Source organism: Hesperophylax consimilis, chromosome 13 (genome assembly GCF_061612785.1).
Source record: "Hesperophylax consimilis isolate HC1 chromosome 13, BYU_Hcon_1.0, whole genome shotgun sequence".
Classification (NCBI taxonomy): domain Eukaryota; kingdom Metazoa; phylum Arthropoda; class Insecta; order Trichoptera; family Limnephilidae; genus Hesperophylax; species Hesperophylax consimilis.
This window is the reverse complement of record NC_142848.1, coordinates 27,853,171-27,881,028: the sequence shown is the minus strand read 5'-3', so window position 1 is coordinate 27,881,028 and position 27,858 is coordinate 27,853,171. Positions and strand designations below refer to the sequence as shown.

At 35.7% G+C, this 27,858-nt stretch overlaps 2 protein-coding genes across 3 annotated transcripts in view; one reads left to right on the top strand and one right to left on the bottom strand.

Moving 5' to 3' along the window:
* The window catches only part of LOC149418711 (putative peptidoglycan muropeptide transporter SLC46), a 32,218-nt gene extending 29,842 nt beyond the window's left edge, over window positions 1–2,376 (bottom strand). Inside the window, exon 1 of the mRNA XM_089638932.1 lies at window positions 1,974–2,376. Within this exon, the coding sequence (XP_089495058.1) occupies window positions 1,974–2,130 (157 nt within the window). The 5' untranslated portion in view covers window positions 2,131–2,376. The remainder of the gene's footprint in view (window positions 1–1,973) is intronic.
* Window positions 2,377–6,303: 3,927 nt separating this feature from the next.
* Window positions 6,304–27,571, top strand: ThrRS (threonine--tRNA ligase). 2 transcript variants are annotated; one of them, XM_089638632.1, is made up of 14 exons: window positions 6,304–6,436; window positions 7,970–8,211; window positions 8,899–9,070; window positions 9,322–9,399; window positions 11,035–11,292; window positions 11,411–11,557; window positions 12,072–12,266; window positions 12,606–12,676; window positions 15,036–15,213; window positions 16,368–16,490; window positions 18,954–19,132; window positions 20,422–20,596; window positions 23,142–23,256; window positions 25,942–27,571. In XM_089638632.1, the coding sequence occupies exons 1-14, from the start codon at window positions 6,386–6,388 to the stop codon at window positions 26,088–26,090; spliced, it is 2,133 nt and encodes a 710-aa protein (XP_089494758.1). In that variant the 5' UTR covers window positions 6,304–6,385; the 3' UTR covers window positions 26,091–27,571. The 2 variants fall into 2 exon arrangements, with proteins under 2 accessions (XP_089494758.1, XP_089494757.1); XM_089638631.1 differs by having other exon boundaries at window positions 6,398–6,537.
* The last annotated feature ends 287 nt before the right edge of the window (window positions 27,572–27,858 follow it).

The following is a 27,858-nucleotide window of genomic DNA, read 5'->3' as shown; positions in this document are numbered from 1 at the left end:
TATAATTATTTTAATTGTTTGACCTGAGAAACCATTTTGCATTTTCAATGCATTTTGAAAATAGGTATTTTGCATTTTGCATTTGAAATGCTTTTCTAAAAACCATTTTGCATTTTGCATTTTCAAATGGAAAAGTTTTGACCCATTTCCATTTTGCATTTCAAATGGTTTTGGGTACCCATTTTGCACATCTCTGGTTGCCAATGTGTAAAAAAAAATAACTACTGCTGAGCAGTGCTGACGTAATCACTATCTCGACCCCCCACCCCCCCATGTCATCAAAAATAAGCAAAGCAAAGACCCCCCTGCCCCCCTATAGTGCTTACATAATACTTGAACGGCCCCAAACACAAAGCTGGTTGGTTGCTGGAAAGTAAATTATGAACATTTATAAAAGTGTCTTAACTAAATACTTAAACGAAATATTCGACTCTGAAAATAGAACCGAATTTTTTTGCCGAATTTGGACTTCGCAAATTTGTTCATAACGTGGCGAGTGATTTGCGCTCCCATGTAAAAATGTCTATTCATTCAAAAGCAGATTTTACTTTTAAGAAGTAAATGGTGATATTATAATGCGAGATGCCTATTTACTGTCAGATTGATTTATTGACGAATCACAGTCAGCCTTACTCCCTTCGTTCTTCAACAGTTGATTTTACCCCTCGCCATTATCTTCTCGTCTATTAATTCCTATGTCTGTGATAATAAGCCATAATCTAAAACTTCCAGTAATTGTTTGGTTTCGGTTGCCTCCTTGTAACTTTTAAAATGTCTGCTCAGAAGATTCTCATTTCTGATCACAACATGCCTCCTGTTTTATATTATGTATTTAGTTTTAATATTTTTGTTTTGTCCTGTCCTGCTGTTATTGTTATTATAAGTTTTGTTATCACATTGCATAAACAGCATATTTAGTTTTATAATATTAGATCTGTATTGGGTAAGGCACACTGTAGGAATAATTTTAAGAACATGACCACTAATACTAAATTACAGTTTTTAAGTTTCTTATAGTTAAAGCGCACTTGAAGTGAAATGACACTAAACTGCGCTATATAAATGCAATGTTATTATTATTATTAACGATAAAGTATCTACCTGTAATTTAATATTTTTAATAGAAAATTATTTTGAATTGACATTCTCAAAATTGTCGAGAATTACTATCCCCATTGTTGTATTAAATTATTTTTAGATGATATACAAAGTGAAAAATAGGTTCCACCTTTTTACTTTCAATTTGAACTCCAACTTTAACGCCAAACGACCGGAAACTACCGAATCCGGTCCCCTCGTACTGCAACTTGCGTGATAATAGTGGAATACGTTTCGAGGGGACATACGAGTAGACGTAAGCAATTCATATGACTATCCCGTGATTTTTCGTTTCAATGAACTCTAGAACTTGGTTTGGCTTTGAATTTAAGCGACACTTTCAAAATTGAAACTGAATTTGGAACAATTCAGACAAGCAATTAAGTAGGTACCAAAATTATTTTATTTTACACAATACTAACACAGATGTAACTTGTATAATTCTTACTAAAAAACCATAAGTACGCAAGACAAAAGGCTGTTTCTCAGTGACGTTTCGTAAGGACATCACTGTTTGATGGGTATACATATGCAGCAATACACACAACGACAATCCTAATTGCGTGACCTCTAAGCTTTGGGGCGGTTTTACCATGTAAACTTTATTCTTATTAATTGGGTCAACTTGGTTAACTTTTCATATTAAAATTATATTCTGAAATTAAAAAAAGATTTTAGAGCCTTATATGCAAGATGACAAAACCATTACCTATTATTTAAAACTTTGATAAAGTAATTATTGACTATCGTGATTGTCACAATGGCAAAAGAATTAATTTATTTGATGACAAAGCCCTGATTGGTACTGTCTAGTAATACTTATTAGTAATATATTAGAATAGTTTAGTAAGTAGAAATACTCAAAAAATATATACCTGAGAAGGAATACGCAAAGAAGAATCCAAATATGGGAATATCTGTTAAATTCCTCCAAAATTTTTTCGATCTTTCACTTCTTGGCAGTTCCAAGTCAACAGTTTTATCTTCAGTTTCATTGTTTGTTTCCGCAATTGATACTGGCGCGTTTTCCATTGTTATTTTACTTTAATAAACGTTTAATAAAGTATAAATATCTTAATCACTCGTCATTATCTACTGAGTACCATAAATACACTTGTCTCAAGTACTAAGCAAATAGCCGCAAAAAAGAAACAGCGACGCGATTACACAGATACCACTCCAAACCAAAACAGTCAAACACATTTAAATAAACCACTCACGTCAAACAGAGACAGACATAAATAAACCATTCTCGAGGGAGGCATAAACATAAATAACCCAATCACAGGCCCGAACAGACCATAAACAGACTATACAGATTCTAATCTTTTTTGACAGCCAGTGATGGCATGCCCAATTTTTTTTTATTTCCCTAGATTTCAGAATGAGTTTTGCATTAGGTATGTACTTGAAAATACTCAGATAAGAATTCCCCAAAATAAATTACAATATATGGGGGGGTGGGGGTGAGTAGAGAATTTCAGAGATGAATAATTCCCGACAATATTATCGATTCCATGGGGACTAGAGAATTTCAGAATCAAATAATTCCCCACGATATTTTTGAATCCTTGGGGGGGTGAGGTTAGAGAATTTCGGACAAAAATTTCCATGAATATTTCGAAATTTAATATAAAATTTGAATATTAACCTAGAATATTTTTTATTTCCCAGAATTTACCTCATTTCTGAATATCCCTAGTTTTTTGTACTTTTTCACCTTTCCCTAAAACTCATTCTTTTCTCCTAGATCTAGGTAAATTTCCATAGACATGACATCACTATCGACAGTTCTCTCACTCTCTCTCTCTCTCCGAGTAAAGAGATATGGTTGGTTTATTTATGTACATAATCATGAAATGTTTTTCGATGACAATGTGTCAAATTTTATATTCACTCAGAGATTGGTATCATATACGTACATTAACCGATATCATAAGTGTTTCTGATCATATTAATATATTATATATATTTTTTTAGTATTGGTTATAATCTATATCCGTGCTGTTAATTGATTATATCTAATTAGTGTGCTGAATAATCCTATCAGTGATGGTTTGACGAAAAAATAAATCTCACCAGATTTCATAAAAACTCCCAGATTCGAAAAATTCGGTACAACGTTGCTAATAAGAAACAATGCAAAATAGCTATCGACGAGCAGGGAGGGGGGGGGGATTTTTTACAGTTATAAATAAAGTTTAATTTCCTAAATATTTCTTGAGAAAACGGCTTCAAAATTCAAACCCAAGTCTTACATTTGTGTCCGTAAAAATGATGATATCTCCACAAATGCTATTTTCTGCAGATTTTGTCATTGATTTAACTTCAGACCATAGTTCTCAGTACGTATACAAAATTTCAGTCTATTTGTTTTTGTAGATCCTGAGAAAACGGCGCTAAAATTCGAATCCAAGTCTTGCATTTGTGCCCGTTAGAACGATGAAATTTCCGCAAATGCTTGTTTCTGGAGATTTTGTAATTGATTCAGGTTTAGACCATAATATTAAGAGGGTATTTTAAAGTATAAAAATTTCACTCTATTCAGTTGTGTAGATCCTGAGAAAATGGCTTCGAAAGTTCGAACCCAACTCCTGCATTTGTGCGCGTTATGAAAGGTAATGAAGTTATGAAAAGTGTTAAAAAAGTCATGAAAAGTGATAAAAAGTCATAAAAAGTGATAAAAAGTCATAAAAAATAATAAAAAGTCATTAAAAAATAATAAAAAGTCATGAACTGAGTATCACTTTTCATGACTTTTTATGACTAAATATCACTGTGGATCACTTTTCATAACTAAATATCTTTAAAGAAGTATGAATTTTCATGACTTTTTTTATAAAAAATGATACTTAGTTATGAAAAGTCATAAAAAGTGATAAAAAAAAATGAAAAGTGATACTCAATGATATTAATAGATAAGAATTTTAGATTAATCAGAAAGTTATGGTCAGGGATTTTAGAGACCAAAACAATGATAAGTGGGTACAAGGGAAAATACTTAAACGATTGGGACAAAAACTATATTTAATTGAAGTTAAATTGAATGATAAACTCATGTATTGCAAAAGACATTTTGATCAGTTGTCGAAACTGTGTGTATCATAGGAAAAGAACCCTAGTATTTTAATCTGTGGTCTGAGACAAAGGCTATCTTTCGATAAGTGCGATTTCTCTGACTTTGTTTCGGATGACGATCTAATATAAATGCACAGCCCAAGATATTTTCCCTTACCAGGATTCGAAGGTTGTCATATTCAATTTTTAAGGGTACATGAGGAGAAATAATTTTACGGGTTGAGCTTAATCATGTATCCTGTTTTTTTAACATTCATAGTTAGGATATTTGATTGGAGCCAACTGTTAATTTTTTCTAGGTCTCTTAGATTTACTTGGGCTTCTGTAGGGCCCCGATACTTGAGCCGGTCTTATATACTTACTCGAAGGATTTCGATGGAGTTTTTATTGTGGAGGGTAGGTACTTCCATATTTTACATTATTATACAAATAAAATTATTAAGGTACATTTTTTTCATTAATGAAATATCCCCAATGATATAAGTACAGTATTATAGTAGTAGTGATATAGTATCAACCAGTATTACAATAAACTGTTGCAGCACATTCAAATGCTGCCGCCCCTGAGGTTAGTTCGCTGATTTGCCGCCGTAGGCGCTACTCTCACCTCTGTCGACCAAGCAGGGATGAGAGTACCGAAATTCCAACTTTTTTCCATACAAAAAGACATACCTACTAAAAATCCTTAGTGGAGGTACACACTTACCCGATAAATTCGCTGTGTGGAGAGTGTTTAATTTATGGCTGTGTGCTTGTCGAGCGCGAGACTGGTAAGTGTTTATTATTTGCCAGTGACGCGTATACCGAGAGTTCGAAGTTATAATAATGCGCTTCAAAATCGTCTGTTTTATGATGTTCAAACCAAATAGAAGAACAGAGAGAACTGCACTAAAATAATAATACGAGTTTACACCTCGATAAGAAATATTAATAACTTAACTAATGTCATCGCTTTTTTACTAATCTAACAGATTTTCAAAATTCAATGAGAAATTTCGGTAGATTTTCGGAAAATTTGGTTTGATTTTCAAAAATTTCGGTAGATTTCCTGCGAAATACATTTTTGTCGAAGTAGATCTACCGAAATTTCGGTAGGTATGGCATCGCTGGGTGAGTAGTTTATTTATGGCGTAGCCTACAGTGAAGAGCTTTAATGGTAATAAATTCGCCTTCAAATGCTTCAAATAATGGCGATGGCCAAGAACACCTTGGAAGGGCCAGAAAACAAAATGAAATTATTAATTATTTCCAGTTATTTTTGTGTTAAGATCTTTGGAGCATTATTAAAATCTTTGGTTTTACTTTTGGAGCATTATTAAATTTACGGTTAGAGCACAGACATAGGAATTAATAGACGAGAAGATAATGGCGAGGGGTAAAATCAACTGTTGAAGAACGAAGGGGGTGAAGCTGACTGTGATTCGTCAATAAATCAATCTGACAGTAAATAGGCATCTCGCATTATAATATCACCATTTACTTCTTAAAAGTAAAATCTGCTTTTGAATGAATAGACATTTTTACATGGGAGCGCAAATTACTCGCCACGTTATGAACAAATTTGCGAAGTCAAAATTCGGCAAAAAAATTCGGTTCTATTTTCAGAGTCGAATATTTCGTTTAAGTATTTAGTTAAGACACTTTTATAAATGTTCATAATTTACTTCCCAGCAACCAACCAGCATTCCCAGCAACCAGTCCAGACGTTTCTCGATGTGATAGTATATTATGTTTCTACAACTGATCCATATTATACGATGTGAATATGCTTAAAATAAAGTAAAATAATGCTTATATATGGAATGTAATACGACAATTGGGTTTATACTCTTTTCATATCTATTTTTACAAGTTTTCATAGCACAAGTCAACATTTTGCCGTGTTATTTCGTAAAATGAACCGATGATGCCTCGACCATAGTTCGCACAAGAATGATGACGTCACGTTTTCAAATTTCACTTGAGGCCATACGCGAGCACAGCCGGCTCCAATGGAACCGGTATGGGGAGTGGGGATAATACGCTTTTAATAACTTAGGGCAGGTCTACTAATATTCATATGTCTATGGGTTAGAGAGTGGTTTATTTATGACGGTTAGCAACACTGACTCAGATTAATTTTGTTTTGTTGGTAGAATTGATGTAATGTCAGAAAGTGTCGCAACGAAGTGAGTTTTCCGTGCTTTTCCCGAATACTTCAAACGCCAGCATGGGTGACAGTGTGGTTGAAAATCTAGAAAAAATCAAAATAAATGATAAGGCATGATTCTCATCTTATTATCGTAATCACATTAAAATATGTTGGCTCTATTCACGCTGCGAACCGTCCGCAATTCCCTCCGGAGAAGTTTCGCTTCCTTGGTTCGTACGATACAATTTCGACCGCATTAGGACGTGCCGCCGAAAATATGCACAATTAATTACAACGTAGTATATAGTCATTGCAGGATTAACATCTCAGTGTGTTTTTAATTGATAATTAAGATATACTCAACCGTAAAACATTTTTGTTGACGTTTTGCCTATCGCAATTTTATAACCTCTGTCTCATGCAATGAAATGACGCAATTTGAGCAACGCATGCAGAAATGAATGCATATTTGTAGCACGTGTTATTATCGGTTGTCGTATTTAGTGCAGCCTGTTAAATACCGATATTTCAGGGTTGTGTCTATGTTTGTGATTGCGAACTGCTTCATTTGACCCATTGATAAAATAAACAAATCATAAAAAACAAGTAAAAATATTGCAAGAAATAATGTCACTGAATCCTTATTCCTATAATTTTCCATTGTATTGTGTTGTAAATCATACATTATTTTCTGTTTTCTGATATTCTTTCATCCTGAACATCACAATTTTCCTCAATCTGGTTTAAAATTATAGCTAAATCTTTACCTGACCGCCGCACTTTTAATATGCACAGATTATGGAAATTACATTTAATTACTACAAGATAAAAACTATTTACGATTTAGGAAAGATAGTAAAAGGTATATTCCATTTTTATTCAAAGTTCAAAATTTCCAAAAAGGAAAATTTCACAAACGTCAATCCATCCTAAAAAAATGTCCAAAACTAAAAAAATGCAATAAAAGGGATTATTTTATAAGGTAAATTTTAACACTGATTGAATAAAAATGGAATTATAATGCATCTTTTACCACCTCTCCGGGCGTAAAGTTGTATAGTTGTTTCTTGTAGTAATTTAGAAGTGTAATTTCCATAATCTGTGCACATTAAAAACCGCGGCGGTAATGTTAATATTTATAAATTAAAACAAAAAACAACTTAATAACCCATTTTGTGCATGTTATTTCTTTCTTGATTAAATATACAGAAAATAGAGACATTTTATTCAAAAAAGTACTTAGATAATAATCAGAAGTAAGTATTTCAGTTTCCACAAATGGAAAATAATGCATTTCAATAACTATTATTAATTACAAAAATTGCAAAGCTCGTTTTCAAGTTTTATGGAAGTTGTATTATTATTTCAGTTCTTTGAAGCAACTGCCCCATAATTATATAATAACAACTTGAATAGGGCTTTTACAGAACTTGTAAATGAACATCGAAATTTGATAAATTGTTCAAATTCTGTGAAACAACCTGTCCTAAAAGTTTACCGAAATAATATGTTATTTTCACACACATTAATTTTTTCGTACTATATTGTAAGAAATGGAAACCCAAATAGACACTGCCTTTATGGGTAATATAAGTGATGAATAATTTTTTAAAGTAATCTTTCATTTATTTTGAATGCCAAACTAATAAGTGCTTCCTTTAGGCTAAAGTGAAGAAGGCTAAGAACCCGGCGGCGAAGGGTGATGCCTCCTCCGTGAAGGAGCTAAACCCGCTGCCCGACTACATCCAGAGCCGCCTCACGCTGTGGGATAAGCTCAAGGCCGAGTATGTGAAGGAACTAGCCGCCAAGCCGGACGTGGCCATCGTCGTCACACTGCCCGATGGCAAGCTGGTCGAGGGGAAGGCGTGGAAAACAAGTCCTTATGAAATCGCCATGGGAATCAGGTAACGATAATATTTTACTTCTCATGCTTTGGGACAAGTTCAAGGCTGAGTACGTAAAGGAACTGGTCTCCAAGCTGGACGTGGCCATTGCCATCACACTGCCCAATGGCAAGCTGGTCGAGGGGAAGGCGAAGATGACTAGTCTCTGTGAAATTGTCATGATAATCATATCATCAATACTTTTTGGGACAAGTTCAAGGGTAAGTACTTCAAGGAACTGGTTGCTAAGCTGGACGTGCCCATTGCAATCACGTGGCAAGTTGATCAAGAGGAAGGCGTGGAAGACCACTGTTATAATGAACACATTCCAGGACTGATGATCCCCTCCTCGGGATTCAATGCAAAGTAAGTACTTAAGCCATCATGATATTTGCATATGCAACTTCTCATTCTGTTGCACAAGTGATTTGTCTCACTTTTTAAGGAAAAAGGTGCGAGGGGTGGTTAGAAATCTAGGAGTTAATGTGTCCAAGAGTGACGGGTGTATGATTCCATCCTCACTATCTCACTACGGGGCAAGTGGTCTGCCTAAACCGGCCTCTCCCGGCCCGCTACGCAGCTTGTTGGCACGACCTAAACACCTCACACGATGAAATCGGGTACCCCTGCCAAGTCTTGGGGCAACGTATGGCAGAGATGTTGGTTATCAAATTGAACTACAATAGTATTTAACGCATTCCCTTCCAGCCAAGGCCTGGCCAGCAGCACGGTGATTGCCCGCGTGGACGGCATCCTGTGGGACTTGGAGCGCCCGCTGGAGGAAGATTGCCGCCTGGAACTGCTGAACTTTACAGACCCCGACGCCCAGCAGGTGTTCTGGCACTCCACGGCGCATATGCTCGGAGAGGCGCTCGAAAGGGTAGGTCATATTTACTTTTTCTTCTCTTGCCTGAATCGTCTTGCTAATTTAACCCTTTACGAGTATGGTCATCATATACGGCCTGAAAAAATGATATGATGAGTACGACCATAATTTTACATTTTTACATTTTCTGCTTCCGATTTGAATCTGTGCTGAAAAGGGGACAAGACTTGGAGGATGCTGATATTCATCAAACATCTTACGTTTATACTGTCACATTACACTATATATTATATTTATTGTTTTAGGTTTATGGAGGATGTTTGTGCTACGGACCACCAATTGAAGGAGGGTTCTACTATGATATGCATCTGCCAGAAAAGGGGGTAAGTTGTTATAATTTTGTTTAAAGATCAAATTAATTTTGTTGAAAGATTAAAAATTTATCCGCATTCCACATTACATTTTGCTTAAATATGTACCTATAAAAGTGTTGAGGAAGTGCCTATGATAAGGCAGGTAATCTCTAAGTTTCTTAGAATAGATTAAATAAATTAATAAATTCATAGTATTAATGCATTTTTTGTCACAATTTCTTATCAAACCTATAAATAATACCGTGAAACAGTTTAAAATGTTCAGTAAAAATGCAGTTTTTTAATTTTGAATAAAAAAAACTGGGTTAAATAGGTTACGTTAGGTTAGGTTTACAGGTAATTTTATTTTTTCATCACTTTAAAGGGTAAACATAAAATTATTCATAAACATGGCGCTAATTAAATTATTTTAGAAGATATAATTTTTTTGCAAGTTGTGCTTTAAAAAATTAAGATCAACTGTACATACTAGAGGTGCGTCCTGTGAGTACTTTTCGTTACTGGGTACAGTGGAGTACAGGTACTAACAAATACCAGGTACAAAATACTCTCAAGTATCTTATACCTAGCTTGAGTATCGGGGGAGGGGTAGGGAGGGGAGTAACAAGCAGAAATAACATTACTTAGAGGGTGTTTTTTATTTTTTGTATTCAACAGATAACGCAATTGAACTGAAACTGCATCGTAAATTACGCATACTACTGTAGGCTAAATACTTATTGTTGTCCTTTTTCCTCAAACACCTTTCTAATAGGACCGAGCGAAAAGGCATCAGTATTTTACAGTGTGATGCAACACAACAACTGACAAAATATAACTATCTCTTTCCCCCTTCCGTGGAGTGACCAGTAAATCCAGAGTTTCAGAGTACATCCATTCCACTTCCCTAAAGAAATACAGTAGGCAAAAATACTTCTTTATCCCTTTTCCCCATGCAACTTTCTAATAGACCAGAGTGAGAAGTCAGTAATATTTTTAAGTACAAAGTACTTTAAGGCCTGTGATATTTACAAATACTTAGGAACCAGGTATTTTAAAGATTTGTCGCAAGTACAAAGTACGGCATGAATATACCCGGTACTTTTACTGGGTACCATAAATACGCTCCTCTAGTATATATGATATGATTATGAATAAATAGTTTTGTTTGTTAAAAATTTTACCTATTTTGAAAGCACAATCAACCAAAAGGAACCAGTTCCACAAAAGTTACTGTATGAAGAACCAATTCCCTATTGATCTCTGGTAACTGGAACCGCAGTGATAGCCCAATATGTTATATAATAAAATGAATATAACTGGATTAGACTAAGATTTAAAACTAATAATGTATGGCTTACACCTGTGGCTTAATGTTAGAGACTTGAAACTAATTTCTTTTTTCTTTTTCTTTTTTTTAAAAAGAAAGACAAACATTCCCGGGTTACGAATAACCCAACAATGTTTGAAAATCTCCTACTACCATCACAGAAAGCCGAAAATGTTGCTTGTGTTGTGATGGAGGACTTAGCCAGCCGAGGAATCGAACACGCGACGCTCGGGTGAGACCCAAGCGCTATGCCCACTCAACCACTGACCGGTCATGCGTCATGTATGTCCCACCCAAGACAGATTGAGCAGTTAGGAATATGCATTGAATTCCAGATATCATCCACGGACTTCCCCTACCTGGAGACGCTGATGAAGAGCATCGCCAAGGAGAAGCAGCCATTTGAGCGGCTGGAGGTGTCCAAGGAGCACCTGCTGGAGATGTTCGCCTACAACCCCTTCAAGGTGCGCATCCTGCAGGAGAAGGTGGACACGCCCTCCACCACCATCTACCGCTGCGGCCCGCTCATCGACCTGTGCCGCGGCCCGCACGTGCGCCACACGGGGAACATCAAGGCGCTCAAGGTTACAAAGGTGAGAGCGTATACAAATAAAATGTGGATATTTGGTCCATAATTTATTTACATATTTAGTGCTGACAATCATGTTGTGTGTTAACGTAACCAAATCATTAAAATAATAACATTTGCAGAATTCCGCCACTTACTGGGAGGGCAAAGCGGATGCCGAGTCCCTGCAGAGGGTCTATGGCATTTCCTTCCCCGACTCCAAGCAGCTGAAGGAGTGGGAAAAGATCCAGGAGGAGGCTGCCAAGAGAGACCACAGGAAGATTGGAAGGGTGAGGATATCTGATTTTCATTTGTTGTCGTCATTACTTCTCATATTTTTATGAAATGGTGAAACATCACTAAGGGGTTGGAACTCGCAACCTCCAAATTCCTACCCTTACCTCCTACCAAGAGCCTTACCTCTCGACCATGGATGCCATCGAATATACATATATGCAGTAGTCCTTAATAAAGAGTTGTCTTAGAAAGCGGGACTAGCAGTCCAATGCAGTTCTGTCAACATCAGTTATAAATGCATCAATACATCAGCAATAATTAGTCTTGAGTGCTGTAGAAATCCGAAAAATGAACAAGTTTAAGAAAAGGATGCTTCGATGGTTGGAGAAAGAATTATCAGGAAAATATTTGATGCACGTATGGAAACAAAACAGAAGAGTGTGCATTAAATTTGTATGAATGTGGAAGAAGCAAAAAAGTGTGCCTATCGTTGCAGTGAAATGGCATGATGGTTACCTAATTACTTGTAATCCAAAACTTATACCATTATAATCATGATTTTTCCAGGAACAAGAGTTGTTCTTCTTCAACGAGCTCTCCCCTGGCTCGTGCTTCTTCCTGCCCCGCGGGGCGCACATCTACAACACACTGATGGCATTCATCCGGGAGCAGTACCGCTCTCGTGGCTTCCAGGAGGTCATTACGCCCAATATCTATAACGTCAAACTGTGGCAGACCAGCGGCCATTGGGCGCATTATGAGGTATGAACCATCATTAGGATGAAAACTTTTTCATGCATACTATATGTACTATGCAAATATACTCTGTATACTTAAAAAATTAAGTAATGATTTCTCTGGAATGAGAACAATTATATTATTGTAACACTATTTAGAAACCAATGTGCCCTCAACATGACATGACAACTGGCCCTCCAGCATTTGTTCATGTTTCAAGTTAGTTTGTTTGATCAGCCATCAAAATTTAACATTTGGAGGGCCGAGAATCTTCTGTTAACGGGGACCTATATACTGTAAACATGCTATATCATAAAATTATAAAGAATGCATTAATTTAAATATAATATTATTTTCTTTTAGGAAAACATGTTTTCTTTTGATGTGGAAAAAGAAACCTACGCTCTGAAACCAATGAACTGTCCCGGTCACTGGTAAATATTAAAACTTTTAAACCTTTTTGCTGTTAATACTACTTATAGGTAAATATTGTATTGTATAACGAATTTGCAACTACAGTAGAACCCCGTTAATTTGAAAAAACACGTAATTCTAAATTTTCGCCAAAAGAAGTAAAATTTCCTAGAAGTAAAATTTCATACAAAATGCATTTTAATTTGAAATTCGAAATTTATTTGTGCCTAGCATGAAATTTTGTTTGTGTAATTCGAAAAAAATTGATTTTTACGAAAATAAAACATAATTTCTTAAATCTGAATCTGACAGACAGCCATGGAGGTAAAATGTCTCTTCACGTGGCTATGCATTGTCCTAATTCGTATTATTATCTGAATCTATTGGAACTGGAATGTTGTATTTTTACAAATTTAAAGGGCTGATTATTTAAACGGTTATCGGCCAGCAGCATTCTGCTGATGCACCCATATCTGATTTCTCAATAAGTTGTAGTAATTTAGTTGTTTTAAATTTAAAACCGTCATTATTGTCATTACAGTAGAACCCCGTTAATTCGAACCCCGATAATTCGAAAAAACGCGTAATTCGAAATTTTCGCAAAAAAAATTTCCGCTGAAAAATTTTTTCATACAAATTTTTTTTTAATTCGAAATTCGTTAATTCGTAATTCGAAATTTATTTTTGTCCGCGCACGAAAATTTGTTCGTGTAATTCGAAAAAATTTGATTTTTGCGAAAATAAATCATAATATTTCGTAAATCTGAATCTAAAAGTCAGCCGTGGCGGTAAAACGCCGAAAATTGTATTTTTACGTGGTTATACATCGTCGTAATTAGTATTATTATTTTGTAAATCTGAATCGATTTACACTGGAATGTCATATTTTTTCAAATTTATTTCGAATATCCGAGGTTAAAGGGCCGAGAAAATACATTTTACGCGGATATATGTCGTAGTTTTACGAGTTTACGTCAAATATCTGCATTTAGAGGGTCGGCCGCGACGAAACTCGGCCGCGTAATTTCGATTTACGCGTAAATATATCGTATTTTTATTAACTTTACTTCGAATATCCGCGTTGAAAAAATACGGCGCGACGGAAATTGGCCGAAAAATTTCGATCCATGCCGAAATATGACATATTTTTACGAATTTACTTCAAATATCTGAACTTACAAGGCCGGCCGCGACGAAAAACTGCCGAGAAAATTCGATTTACGCGGAAATATATCATATTTTTTACGAATTTATTTCGAATATCTGAATTTGAAGAGCCGGCCGCGACGGAATACGGCCGCGAATTCTCGTTTTACGCGGAAATATATCGTATTTTTTCGAATTCAAATTCAGATATTTGAAATAAAGGGCCGGCCGCGACAGAAAATTAACTCGAAATCTCGATTTACGCGGAAATATATCGTATTTTTACGAATATCTCAATTTAAAGGGTAGGCCGCGACCGAAATCGGCAGCGAAATCTCGATTTACGCGTAAATATATAGCATTTTTGTGAATTTATTTCGAATATCTGAATTTGAAGAGCCGGCAATACGGAATACGGCCGCGAATCCTCGTTTTACGCGGAATATATCGTATTTTTACGAATTCAAATTCAGATATTTGAAATATATGGCCGGCCGCGACAGAAAATTACCGCGAAATCTCGATTTACGCGGAAATATATCGTATTTTTACGAATATCTCAATTTAAAGGGTAGGCCGCGACCGAAATCGGCAGCAAAATCTCGATTTACGCGTAAATATATAGCATTTTTACGAATTTATTGCGAATATCTGAATTTACAGGGCCGGCCGCTACGGTAATCGACCGCGAAAATAAAGAAATAATTGGTATTAATACGAATTTACAACTAAAATACCACCCGGATTTGAAGAGGCGGCCGAGAAAATCGATTTTCGGCGTTTTTTTTTTTTTTTTTTTTTCATAAAATTTCGAATTACGTGGGAATTCGTTAATTCGAAATTTGATTTTTGATGTCCGCTGGATTTCGAATTAACGAGGTTCTACTGTACAAGCTAGAATAATATTAAGATACACTATTTCCTTGCCAAGTGAATAAAACATATTTTTATTTGCCAGGAGCATTTTTTTAAATTCAAAATTCCCTAAAATCGATGCAAGTTTGGTGAGCTACTAACAAATCCACTGTGAATTTCTTGGCAAAATGGGGGGTTAAGAGAGTTTTAAATGTATTATGTAAAACTCTTAACCCCCTAGTGTACTAAGTTTGGTGAGCTACTAGCAAATCCACAGTGAATTTCTTGGTACACTAGGGAGTTAAGAGAGTTTTAAAAGTATTAATTTATCAAATTGATGTACAATAATAATTGATGAGTTGTCATGATAATTTCCAGTATAATGTTTGAGTGGAGGGTGCGCTCATGGCGCGAGCTGCCCCTGCGGCTGGCTGACTGGGGCGTGCTGCACCGTAACGAGCTTTCAGGCGCGCTCACCGGCCTCACGCGTGTCCGCCGCTTCCAACAAGACGACGCGCACATATTCTGTGCCCAGTCGCACATCAAGCAGGAGATGGTACGCACAAATTTTGTTTTTATTTCCGAAAATACTCCCTGAAATGGATGTTATTGTTGTCGGAAAGTTATACAAAACTCTGGTAGTTAATGACAAGTATTGCTAATAGATTTGAGTCGAACAGAGTACTCACACATTGCTTGCATACATCATGTTATTTGACTGCAGAAAAGAAATTTCCTGTGAAATAATTTTGAAATAATAAAAATAACACATTAAAATTTTTTCGAATTTGGTGCATATATGCACCAATACACAGTCCTGTTATACACTGACGGCCTCCGTGGTTAAGTGGTTACGATCTTTTGCTACGAATCTAAAGGTCGCTGGTTCAAATCCCTACATACGCCAGTGATTAATTTGTGTTATTTTACAATTTATTCATTTTATATAATATACAGGGTTTTCCAATAAGAGGTGTTATTTTAGCCCGCTAGCCCGCTATTTCGGTAGATATTACTTTTGAAGCTGTCATGTTTTGACATTTGACAAGTAGAAACTACGCCATTAATAAAAATGGAACGATACACGCTTCAACAATGCATTGAAATTATTAAAATTCACTATTATTAATTATTAGAATTCCATCGAAAAATCATCTTGAGTAATGAGGCCCATTTCCACCTCGGTGGCTTCGTCAACAACCAAAACTGTCGCATCTGGGGCTCGGAAAACCCAAGAGTTATTGTTGAAAAGCCTCTCTATCCTCAACGTGTGACTGTTTGGTGCGGTTTATGGTCCGGCGGAGTCATTGGACCTTACTTTTTCGAAAATGAGGCTGGAGCAACAGTTACGGTGAATGGATTGCGCTATCGAGAGATGATTAATGACTTTTTATGGCCGGAATTGGATGGTATTGATCTGGACAACGTTTACTTTCATCAAGACGGCGATACGTGCCACACAAGCAACGAAACCATTGATCTTTTACGATTGAATATCTAAATAACACCTCTTATTGGAAAAAACCATATTTGTACTGTGGTGTTGAAGATACTCTCAATATCGCCCTGGTGAAAGACCTTATTATTGTTAAATAGCCACTCGGTATGGCTCTGTAAGCACTCAGGTATCACGCTACTGCATGCCCCGATCGTGATGTTGAAATGACATACATAGTGCAATAATATTTTATGTTATGTTTTGAATTCCAGGTCGGTGCATTGGAATTCTTGAAGGACGTATACAAAGTGTTTGGTTTCACCTTCAGCTTGTGCCTGTCTACCCGACCAGATAAATTCCTCGGAGAACCTGAAGTCTGGAATGAAGCTGAGAAGGTGATTTACCTACATATTAAGTGTTTTGTTTATACTGTTACAATAATAACATAAAAACTGCCATATAAAGTATAATATATTTAAAATACAAACTGGTTAGAATGGAAGAACCTGCATACCTACCTTTATAGCTTTCAAATTATTATAAGCAATATTTAGTCGCCTGAAATATCAATACAATTTGAAATCTCCCGAGTAAAAATAAATGCTTGTAAAAAAATAAAAAGTTGATTGAAGTACTAGTACATATTAAATTATTTGGCGTGTTGGAAATAAGCCGACGTAGCTCAGTGGTCCAGAGCACCTGACTGAACATCAGAAGGTGCGGGTTCAATTCCCGTCGGGGGCATTTATTTTTACTCAGGAGATATTTTCAATTTCAGGTGACTAATTATTGCTTATAATAATTTGTTATCGTTTGTGCTCTGCATAAAACCTTGTCTTATAAACATTAGTTTATCATTAAAAAAATTATTTACAGGCTTCGTTCACATCCGTACAATACGTTTATTACATAGTCTCCAACCTGCGTTCATTATTTTATAATTTTTTTGTTTAAATTTTAGTTTTTTAACCACTTGAGTGATGAGCGTCAATATCCCAAATAGGACTACAGTGCTTGGCACTTTCAAGGATTCGTTTTCGAAATTTCCCGCCCTCATTAAAAGAAAAATCATACCTCTGAATTTTAATTATAAACTGATTGATATTTTTCTGCCTATCCCATATTTTTAGGATTTATAAAAAAATCGTAAACTTTAGAAACACGTGAATTCTAATAGTAGTTATTAACCCCTTTAGTAATCATTTAAAAATGGAAAAAAAAACACCTTTTTTTATCAATAAATTTTATTTACTCAAAATATATATCCTCATATAAAAGCCATTTCGGGCCCAAAATGGGACTGAATATTGATGTTGTGGTGCATAGTGTGAAAAAATAATTAAAAATTTTCTTTAGTATGAATTCTGAATTCTGGCACATAATAGCCGCCCGAGTATACTCGGGCGTGGTCCTTAACCTGTTAACCGGGCGGGACGTATAAAGACGTCCTTGAAATATATGTTGCGCCCTGGAACGAGCGGGACGTATATTTCCGAACACATCACACGGAAATTGAGTTTTTAATTTTTACATATTTTAATTTTTTAACCTCAATGTTTCTCTTTTATCTGTGTGCTTTTATTTATTGTTCTGTAATTATAACCTTTTTTATATTTTTTGTAATCTTTATAATTGTTTGTAAATATTCTATTTTTTAATTTGATGTTTTCACTTTTTTTGATGCATAAATAAAATAAAAATAAAATTAACGTCCACCGGGCGTGACGTATTGATACGTCCTAGTGAAGGAGTTTGCGCCCGTTATATGCTGCGTAATTCAAAACTGAACTCCCCGGTTAACAGGTTAAGAGGTTAATATTATTAATTCTCATAGTAGACCGGTCGGTGGCTGAGTTGACATTACGTTTAGGTACCATCCAGGCGTAGTGTGTTCAATTCCTTCGGCTGGTTAAGTCCTCCATCACAGCACAAGCAACATTTTTCGCTTACCGTGGTGGTAGTAAGAGATTTTCAAATATTTTCAGGTTATTCGTAACCCGGAATGTTTGTCTATCTTTAAAAAAAAAGAATAAAAGTTCTTTTAAATTGCAGTACTTAACACTTATTTGGGTCAGCATTAAATATTTTTGTTTAAGATCTACTTGATAATCACAGATGAAAATAAATAAAGATTTGTAATCGTTAAATTTTATTCATTTTAAATCAGGGGGAAGGCTGATGTGTTGTTATAGTCTTTTTGTTATAGAATCTTGTCTGGGATGTCCACACATTCGCACATTCGCACAAGAGGTTGGGAGAAGGTTAAGTTGGTTCTTTGGAAAGGAATATGAAATGTTTCGAGGTTTCTCTTTTCCTGAGCTCACTTAAGAGTTGCACCAAGCATATCAATCAAAGATATTAGAAGAACGAGATATGCTATGTTGGCCGCCAGACCGTAGGCGGAGTACTACCTAATTAGGGTACTTTGAATACTATCGGGACGTATACGCACAGAAATCTGTTCTATGTATTAGTGCGGATACCTTAGAGTAAGCGAAGGTGTGCAGTAGTATTGGTGAACAAAACCGGCGACACTGGGCAAAACAATTCCACACAGTATGAACTGCTCATAGCACATCTCGTTCTTCTAATATCTTTGATATCAATGGAAAGAATATTGGGAATATTGCTTCCGTTGAAGGAGACTAGAGTGTCATTCGACACCTTTTAGAAATAATGGAACACGATTGGGCCTTTGAAACTTTCTTTCTACTTTAGCCAATGCTTCAGAAAACTTTGCGATGTTGCATCATCAGGGTAGATGTGTAGATTGTGGTGAAAAGTTAGTGTTGCTGTCCTGTCAGGAAATGGATGACTACTTTTTGCACTTAGAATGAATGAGTTGTTTTTGTATTTAGGCTTTGGCAGAGTCCCTGGACAACTTTGGGGAGCCGTGGACCATTAAGGCGGGAGACGGAGCCTTTTACGGGCCCAAAATCGACATCACGCTGTGCGACGCACTCAAGAGGACGCTGCAGTGTGCCACCATCCAGTTGGACTTCCAGCTGCCCATCCGATTCAATCTCACCTACGTCAAGTGAGGATAATTTATTGCAATACTTCTTACCTTTTTACTCTCCGGAGGAGGGAATCATCGCCATGGGAACAGATAGAATCGCATATTATCACGGCGATTTCATTTAACTCTCGGAGTGCCAATGCAAAATTGTCTGCCAGCTAATTCTATTTCCGTATTTTTTTTTTGGCAAAATATCTTTGTAAATTATACCGTCATGCCAAATAATGTGTTTGTATATTTGTAAAAATAGTATGTATATAATTTACCATAAGTTTCCCCAGAATGGCTCAGAGAATTTTTTTTTTGTGCCACCATTTTTATGTGGAAAATAGAAAAATATACACATAATTTATTTTTATATAGGTATATTGTAAAATGTGAGAGTTCTGAAGGAGTGTAAGGAGGATATATGATGCAAATGCGAATGATAGCAGAAGTCGGGAACGCCCGAGGAAGACATGGCACGATCAAGTGAATCAGGTACTCGAGTCGGGCCATGTCAAGAGTCAGAATAATAGAAGAGTATGTATGAAACGATGTATGTATATGTATGTGTGCCAAGACCGAGTTGTTTGGCGGTCCGTCCTCTCTGCCTACCCCTCCGGAGAAAAGGCGTGTTGGTTAATTAGTTAGTTAGAGAGTTCTAATAAGAACATTATATATATGTCGGAAAATGTGAGAGTTCTAATAAGAACATTATAAATTGGAAAATATAAAAGTTCTAACAAGATTGTTATATATGTATTGGAAAATGTGAGAGTTCTAATAAGAAAAAAATCCATTACGCTTTGTTGACCGTGTTTCATATAGCAAAACTGTAAAAACAGAAATGAATGTATTTCATAAATGCATGCTCTCGTAATGCATCACTGAAGAGATAATGGATAATTGTGCTGTGGGTGTGTGAATCCCCAAAGTAAGGTCAGTTTTATCTTACTTTGGGTTAAATTGACTGAATTAAAAAATAATCATATTTTATACAAAACAGTGGCTGAAAGGTGAACAAAAATCTTTGTATCATAAACTATCAGAGGGCTGTTTACTGAAATTGACAATTATTATCAAATATTATTGCCAGAAAACATGTTTAGAAATATATTAGGCAATGCAACCTCAACAATCTCAAGAGTACAAAATGACAACACGTCTGTTTGGCGAAGAGCATGTTTATTAACTGTTAGTGTAGTGTTAGGTACATTTAAGTAGGGGGAGCTCATCGTCACATAGCCGCAACACAGTCATGGTGAAACTGTGTTTCTTACTTTCAAATTTATTGTCTCATTCCAATGAATATTTTTCAAATCTAGCGAGAATGGAGAGCGCGTGCGTCCGGTCATGATCCACCGTGCCATCTTAGGCTCTGTGGAGCGCATGATGGCCGTGCTGACGGAGCAGTATGCCGGCAAGTGGCCATTCTGGCTCTCCCCGCGCCAGGCCTGCGTCATCCCCGTGCTGTCCTCTTGCGACCAGTACGCCCTCGAGGTAATATACCCGCATTTCGCTTATGATAAGTACATCCTTGTTCTCAACAGGAATGTTCAATTTCAACACAACTAAAATATTTTTAGGTGACCATTGTTTTAAACTAATCTCTGGAACTATAACTAACAAGTATAGGTACTCGTGGGAGATCACTTGCACTTTTTTACTCTGAAAGCGAGAACTTCTGCCTATCAGAATGTGCCCATCAACAAAGCGACTCAATTGCTTAACAATTCTCCATTGATCATCGACATTTTCAACGTTACTTACAGACAGTACAGTGCCTATCTTTTGATGCATGTCACAAAATAGTAAAACTGCCCCCACAACCTTTTATAATTACATGTACCTCAAATTTGTAATATTTTCTGTAATATATTGGTGTTTAACCGTTTTATGGAGAAAATAAATAAATATATGTAAACCCTGTTGTGATTACTATATGAGTCGTGTAATTTCTATACCCGCTATATATATCAACTTTCATTGATTTGGAGAAAATCGCAAAAAACTGTCACATCTCTAGCGTACATAAGTAATTGCATTACAATTTTTTATATAATGAATTGGAGTAATAAAATTTCGAAAAGCATTTATTTTTCTATATATGTCTAGCAATAATTAAGTAATTTCGATAAATAAAATGGATAAAGCGGATTTTGATACTCACTTCGTGATATAGAGGCTTTTGAAAGTCAACCATAAGTCAACTGAGCCGATATGGCGGGTTTAGAAACACACGCGTAGATCATTTTGACACACGAGCGTGGCGTCAGAGCGGCGGCCATATTGTATTTTGGCAAAATAACTGCTTGTGATTGGTTGAATCCGATATAGCGCGTTTTGATAGTAACTTTCTGTATGATATAGCGGATTTGGTTTCTCACTCGCAGTTTTAACATGGTTTTTGGTCGTGATATGGAAGGTTTTGAAACTCAATTTTAGGCTCCTCTTGTTGCTCGCAAAAATGTGAACAAGATGTCATACTCAGATCATTTTGTCAAAAAATCTGATATAGCGGGTATAGAAATTATAGGATTCATGTAGTTGTCAACGATGAGTGGAAGAGTTTGTGTATTTGGGAAGTATGTTCAGGAGAAATGGAAATGTAATAAGGACTTAAAGACTTACTTGTACGGTGCATGTGGTAAAACTTACTATATACGTATTGTGTAAATGCAAACAATAATGAAAAGTAACCAAATGCCTTGTCACAGTGAGTTATTATAGTATGTATTGTGTTTAAACTTATTCTATCTGTATCTTCAATATGTAAACAATAATGTAACCTAAAATAATGGATTGCTGTATGGGAACCCATATTAAACATTTACATATTAGCAAACCATAGACAAAATGGAGAAATAATTAACTAAAAATTCTGCCTCAATACAGGTTCGCCTAGTGAGGCAGGTTATGCACTACCTAAAATATAGTATATTATGCCATTTCTATATAACACTCTTACATTCATATATATTTTTTCTTATATTAGAAACTGCTGTATTATTGTAACATTATTCTTCCAACAATTTCATTGTTTCTAACTGACATATAATTATACAACTTACTAATGATATATTATATATATTCTGTAATTTTTTGATGAAATAAATAAATTAAAAAAAAAAAAAAAAAAAAACTTTAAAAGATAACCAATACCCCTGCCATAGATCACCCCAAATGGATCGCTACGTTTGGTGACTTAGCAGGAGTGCCCGAGTTCATGGCATGAGGCACCATAAAGTACAAAGCTAAAATTAGATGCTTATTACAGCCGGTTCAAAGCAGATTCCAGGACTTTCTTTGAAAACACAAAACAAAATTTACAATTTTTTTTTAATCTTTTCACAATCAGTTTGACTGAAATAATTAGTTATCCTGCAAATATCCAGTTGGAACTCATTGAACTGCTCAAAATCATTCTGCACTGAAAAACCATTTTGCAGAAAAAATATTTTCAAAGTCACAAACTTCTTCAGAAGAATTTGGAAATTTATGGAAATTGGTGCCAAAGGAAGACTGGCTTTTCAATTTTCAAGTATTTTTGATCGACGTATGTTTTTGAAAAGTTTTTTTTCTAATCTTAATTTTGTAAAAAATAAATACCGAGCATCTCTAACTGAGCAACATATGTCTGATTTGTTTCTGCTGTCAATATCTGAACTGACTCGTAACATAGGAGAATTATTGAAACAAAAACAATGTCAGAAATCACATTGATTGTACCAATTACTTGGATTTAGATTTTTGTTACATAAAATGTTGTTTCGTTATTTGGCAGTAGATGCTATTTATTTATTATTTTGATAAACGAAAATAAAATTTCAAAATGTTTATTTGTTTGTTGCATAAAATAAGACATTAAAAAGCCAGTGACTTTTAAATCGTCAATTTTGCCCAACTGTTAAAAAGGATGGGCAGCCTTGACATAGACACAATAATTTTATGTAGGGAGTCCTACATGAAAAAATAGCTTGAGAGATTAAGTTAATAAGTATGTTGACTATAAAACTCTTGTTCTAAATCCTGTGTTTTTATTTAGGTGAAAGATAAACTGATTGAATCAGGATTCATGGCGGAGGCAGACACGGACGCTGGGGACACCCTGAACAAGAAGGTGCGCAACGCACAACTCTCCTATGTCAACTTCATCCTTGGTATGTTTGATGATAGTTTTAAAGTTTACACTGTTCCACTGGGCACCCATCAGTGTAGAACACTTAACCCCTCAGGCCGCTTGTATATTTACTATATTTCTACACATATTGGCTATATATCTTAAGGCGATGCCATACGTAGTAATGCAAAATCATGTGTTTTTGGTTTGAATATTTGGTCGCCTAGAAATGTTTCAGATGCTTTAATTAAATACTGCGAGTAGAATACATCTTGGCTTTTGAAATAATCGAGTATTTTTTAGATAAGTCTTTTTATAAGCCCAGAAAAAAATAATGGATAAGGCCTATGAAAACTGCTTTAAAGTTCAAAATCTCCTACTTACGAACCCATTTTCGGTTATAATTTTATTGTATAATGTGGTAAATTACGTTATTTATAAAATGATCGGAAAAAAATTAAATATTTATGCCTGAACATCCACAAAATAAAATAAAAGGCACTTTTTGGCCATGTTTTTTTCTTGTATAAATCAAAACAGGCGGATGGTGTTAAGCGGGAATTTAAACCTTATCGCCATCTACGTAAGGGTTGTTATTGATAGCGGCTCAATTTAAAATATTACAAGACGTAGTGCATCGCCTTAAAGAACGTCGGAGAATTTGTGTGTATTTTTGCTTTGCATTAAAATCCAAATAAATGGAATATTTCTGAAAGTATCCGAAAACTAAAAACTGTTTTTGAAAGGTGATGAAAAATACTTTCCAATTTTATTAGAAATAAACATGTCATTTATGAAATATTAAAATTTTGAATGCAAACGTAAAAAAGTTTTAAAAAGGCTCAACTTACGTTTTTTTTTATCTAAACACTGAACTAGATTACTGATAAACACATTTTATTAGACAAATCGACCCTTTGGAGCACAAAGGTGCCAAGTCACTGGAGATGAATTTTGTTTAGGGTGTTAACATAGTTATGTTGTGTTCTTTGATTATTGTAGAATTGGTATAAAAATATGGACTTGTGACAAGTGCGCCTTAAAGAATGGAGGAAAAAGCATCAATTTCTATCAAAAGACATCTTTGCATTTTGGTGGACTTAAAACCTTTGTAACAAATAATTATAAGCAATAATTAGTCACCTGAAATATCAATACAAATTGAAAATATCTCCCGAGTAAAAATAAATGCTGCCAACGGGAATTGAACCCGTGCCTTCTGATGTCCGGTCAGGTGCTCTGAAACCACTGAGCTATGTCGGCTTATTTCCAACCCGCCAAATGATTCAATACGTACTAGTACCTCAGTCAACAATTATCGCTTATTATATTTTTTCCACCTGCAAACAACCAACTTTATTTTTGTAGGAAAGGCTTTGTTAGTGCTAAATTTCTCACTAGATGGCGTCGAGACATATTATATCTTCATTTATTGGTGAAATATTTTTGTGTGCATGGGTCCAAAAACCTTTGTGTTCCAAAGGGCCGAAATGTATTAAAAACTTTATTGTCACCTCAATTTTATTGTTGTTTCATATAAAAACAAAACTCACAAAGCTTGATAATTGTCAAGACGACACATGATGCTTGTACAGCGCTTTGTCGAAATTTACAGTCGGAAAGTTTGGTTTCATATAGGTGTATATTTTAATATAAAGTTCTTTTAACGCCCTTTAGATCATGTTTCTCACTATGTTAGTAAGAGAGATACAACGATTTCTATGAGACCATAATATGAGCTGTTCACACAAGTGAACAAATTGACTATGGATAATAGTTGTTTGTTCACTAAACCGAACAAATGGGTCTGAGGGGTTGACCATGATCCCAATAAACAATAATTAATGGATCAGATATGATTTAAGTTCCTCGTGGTCAATCTGTTTGAGTTTTGTGGTAATAAGCTGTGTTCCAATGTTTCGGACAGTCTTGCAGTATCCATCACCACAGTGTAGAGAAAACTTAATTTACTAGTGTACTGCACATTAAACATAGAGGGGGCGCTACCCTGCTTATTGTGTCAAAAGTTTAAACAAAATGAACACGTCATCTCTCTCTCTCTGGTTTCAATCCTGGGATTGGTTTGCAGCAATTTCATCTAATCTCCTCTTCCATTCTTCCCTGTCTTGTGCGGCTCTTTTGACTTCTGCATATGATGAGCAGCGCACGTCCACCAGCAGGTCCTCCAGGTACTCTCGGCGTGGGCGTCCCCTAGAGTTGGTCCCCTCGGTCATACCCTCCATTATGACATGCAAGAGGCCTTCTTGTCGTATAACATGGCCGATCCATCTTGCACGCCTTTCGGACAAGGTCCTGAGCAGGTGCCTTCCTCCTTCGATTCTTTGGAGAACCTCCTCATTTGTAATATGGTCTCTCCAGGAAATTCCTAACAGTCTTCTATAGGACCACATCTCAAAAGCCTCTAGTCTCCGTTTATCTCTTTCGGATAGGCACCATGTTTCGCAGCCGTACATCAAGATACTTCATACATAGGTCTTGATGAGGAGTATTCTCAGTATTAGGTCTATATTATTCGATTCTATTATTTTCGACATTTTATTGAATGCAAGCCTGGCCTGATGTATACGGCTGTCAACCTCGCTCTTAAGATCGACCGTCCCATGTTATTTTGCTCCCGAGGTAGACAAACTCCTTGGTGTTCTTTAGTGGAACTCCTGCCATCTCTACTCTCATCTGATGTCATCTAATAATGTCTTATTTCCAGTGGTGGGCGAAAAAGAGAAGGCGGCCGGCACCGTGAATGTGCGCACGCGAGACAACATCGTCCACGGCGAGATGACCCTGCAGCAGCTGCTGGACCATTTCTCCAACCTGGCCAAGACGCGCTCCCTGGCCGAGGACACCCTGGCATGATCAATGGTCACATCATCGTCAATAGAAACAATGGAGATGAGCCATGAACCATTATTAGCATGAAACCGCGCCCACTACAGTGTCGCCAACATCGTTCGACCATACTACAGCTAATCTCACACCTACACAAGTCGGTGCCCCGCTTTTGTTCCCATCTACGCACCAAAAGCTTGCTTTCATTGCATAGCCTCCTTGATAGCGCGTGCAATTTGTTCGTAGCTCGGTGACGGTTGATGTCATATCTCCCTTTGTTTCTATTATCTAGGACCGAGACACTAATTTATTTATTTACATCTGATAATAAAGCATTTTTCACCTTTAAATTTAAGTTAATTTTTATTTATACACAATTTTCAATGTTATGAAAGGTATATATCGCTGATGTAACCTCTCCCTCTTTCATATAAACAACGTGTGTATCGGGAAGAGCGGTTACAACGAAGCTCGCAGCGGCAGGACCATAAGCTTTATTTTTTCACCTATGAATATTAAATTTTATTTTATTTATCCTCAACTTTGAAACGTTACAGTAGTATTCATTTTTAAATCTTTTTTATTCGATTTTAAAAATTTTTTGGTCTATTCAATTTTATTTAATTCAAAATACACTTGTTGAACCATGTCGTCCTTTGGCATGCAACATGACATGAAACAAATGTTCAGGAGAGAGAAAAACAATGACACATATGCGGTATTGTAATTAGAAACGTATCGTTATATCGTTACTTTAATTCTAATAGGTTGTAAGTCAAATTTGTCAACTTTACATGAGAACAAATAAAGTGTTTAATCATATTCTTAATTTTGCAAAAAAATTTGTTCTATTAAAATTATCAACACATTCGCGGCCAGGTGCTTTTGTTACGATTATATATGCATACATGTGATTGTTCCGCCCACGGGAGTGATTGGCACTGAACCAGTTAAGGTAACGATATTCGATGTAAACAGGAAAATTTTAACAAATATTCAGCATTCTTTGTATGAACATACTCAGAAAAAAAATTATGTATCAAATGTCATTAGAGTACATACCACCTTTGGATAAATTGTTACATTAGCAGTATTGCATGCTGAACAATGATATTTCACTTAATGTAACTACATTTTTACTATAATTAAATGTAGGTACATATAAGTAGGTTAGCATTTTTCGCCGGTAAATTTTTTTTTTACCCAATTTTAAATGTTGCTAAACATTCATTGTTTTTCGCATTTTTATATTGTTCCAGTAGTTATAATGAAATTATGCTAAATAAAGCATTTTTGCACTATTTAAATTTAATTGTAAAAGCTGGGGTGTTATAGATTAAGAATGCTAGTACATATATATTTTTCTGTAAGATACCCGGTTGTGGCTGAATAATGTTTTCCTTATATATAATTTGGATGAATGTCAGTATTTCTACTCTATAAATACAAACGCTTCGAAAGCATACTATTTGAAATGGATATTGTCAATAAAACTTTACCAAAAATTATGTATCTTTATTTATTTTAAAGCAAGAGATACTTATATAATTTCTACACGGATAAATGATTACTCACAGGGCTGACACTGAGCCAAATGGCGCTTGGCGCTAGTCAAAACCTCAGGGCGCTGTGTCAGGTGTTAGGTATGATTAGCACCTTGGGTCCTGGGCAAGTTGGCGCCCGGAGCGGACTGTTCTAATTGCACCATCACAGGGCCAGCCTGATTACATACAGCCCGATTACGGCCCTGATTTCTGAATTATCTACAAACAGCCTCTAATTGAAGCATGTTGCG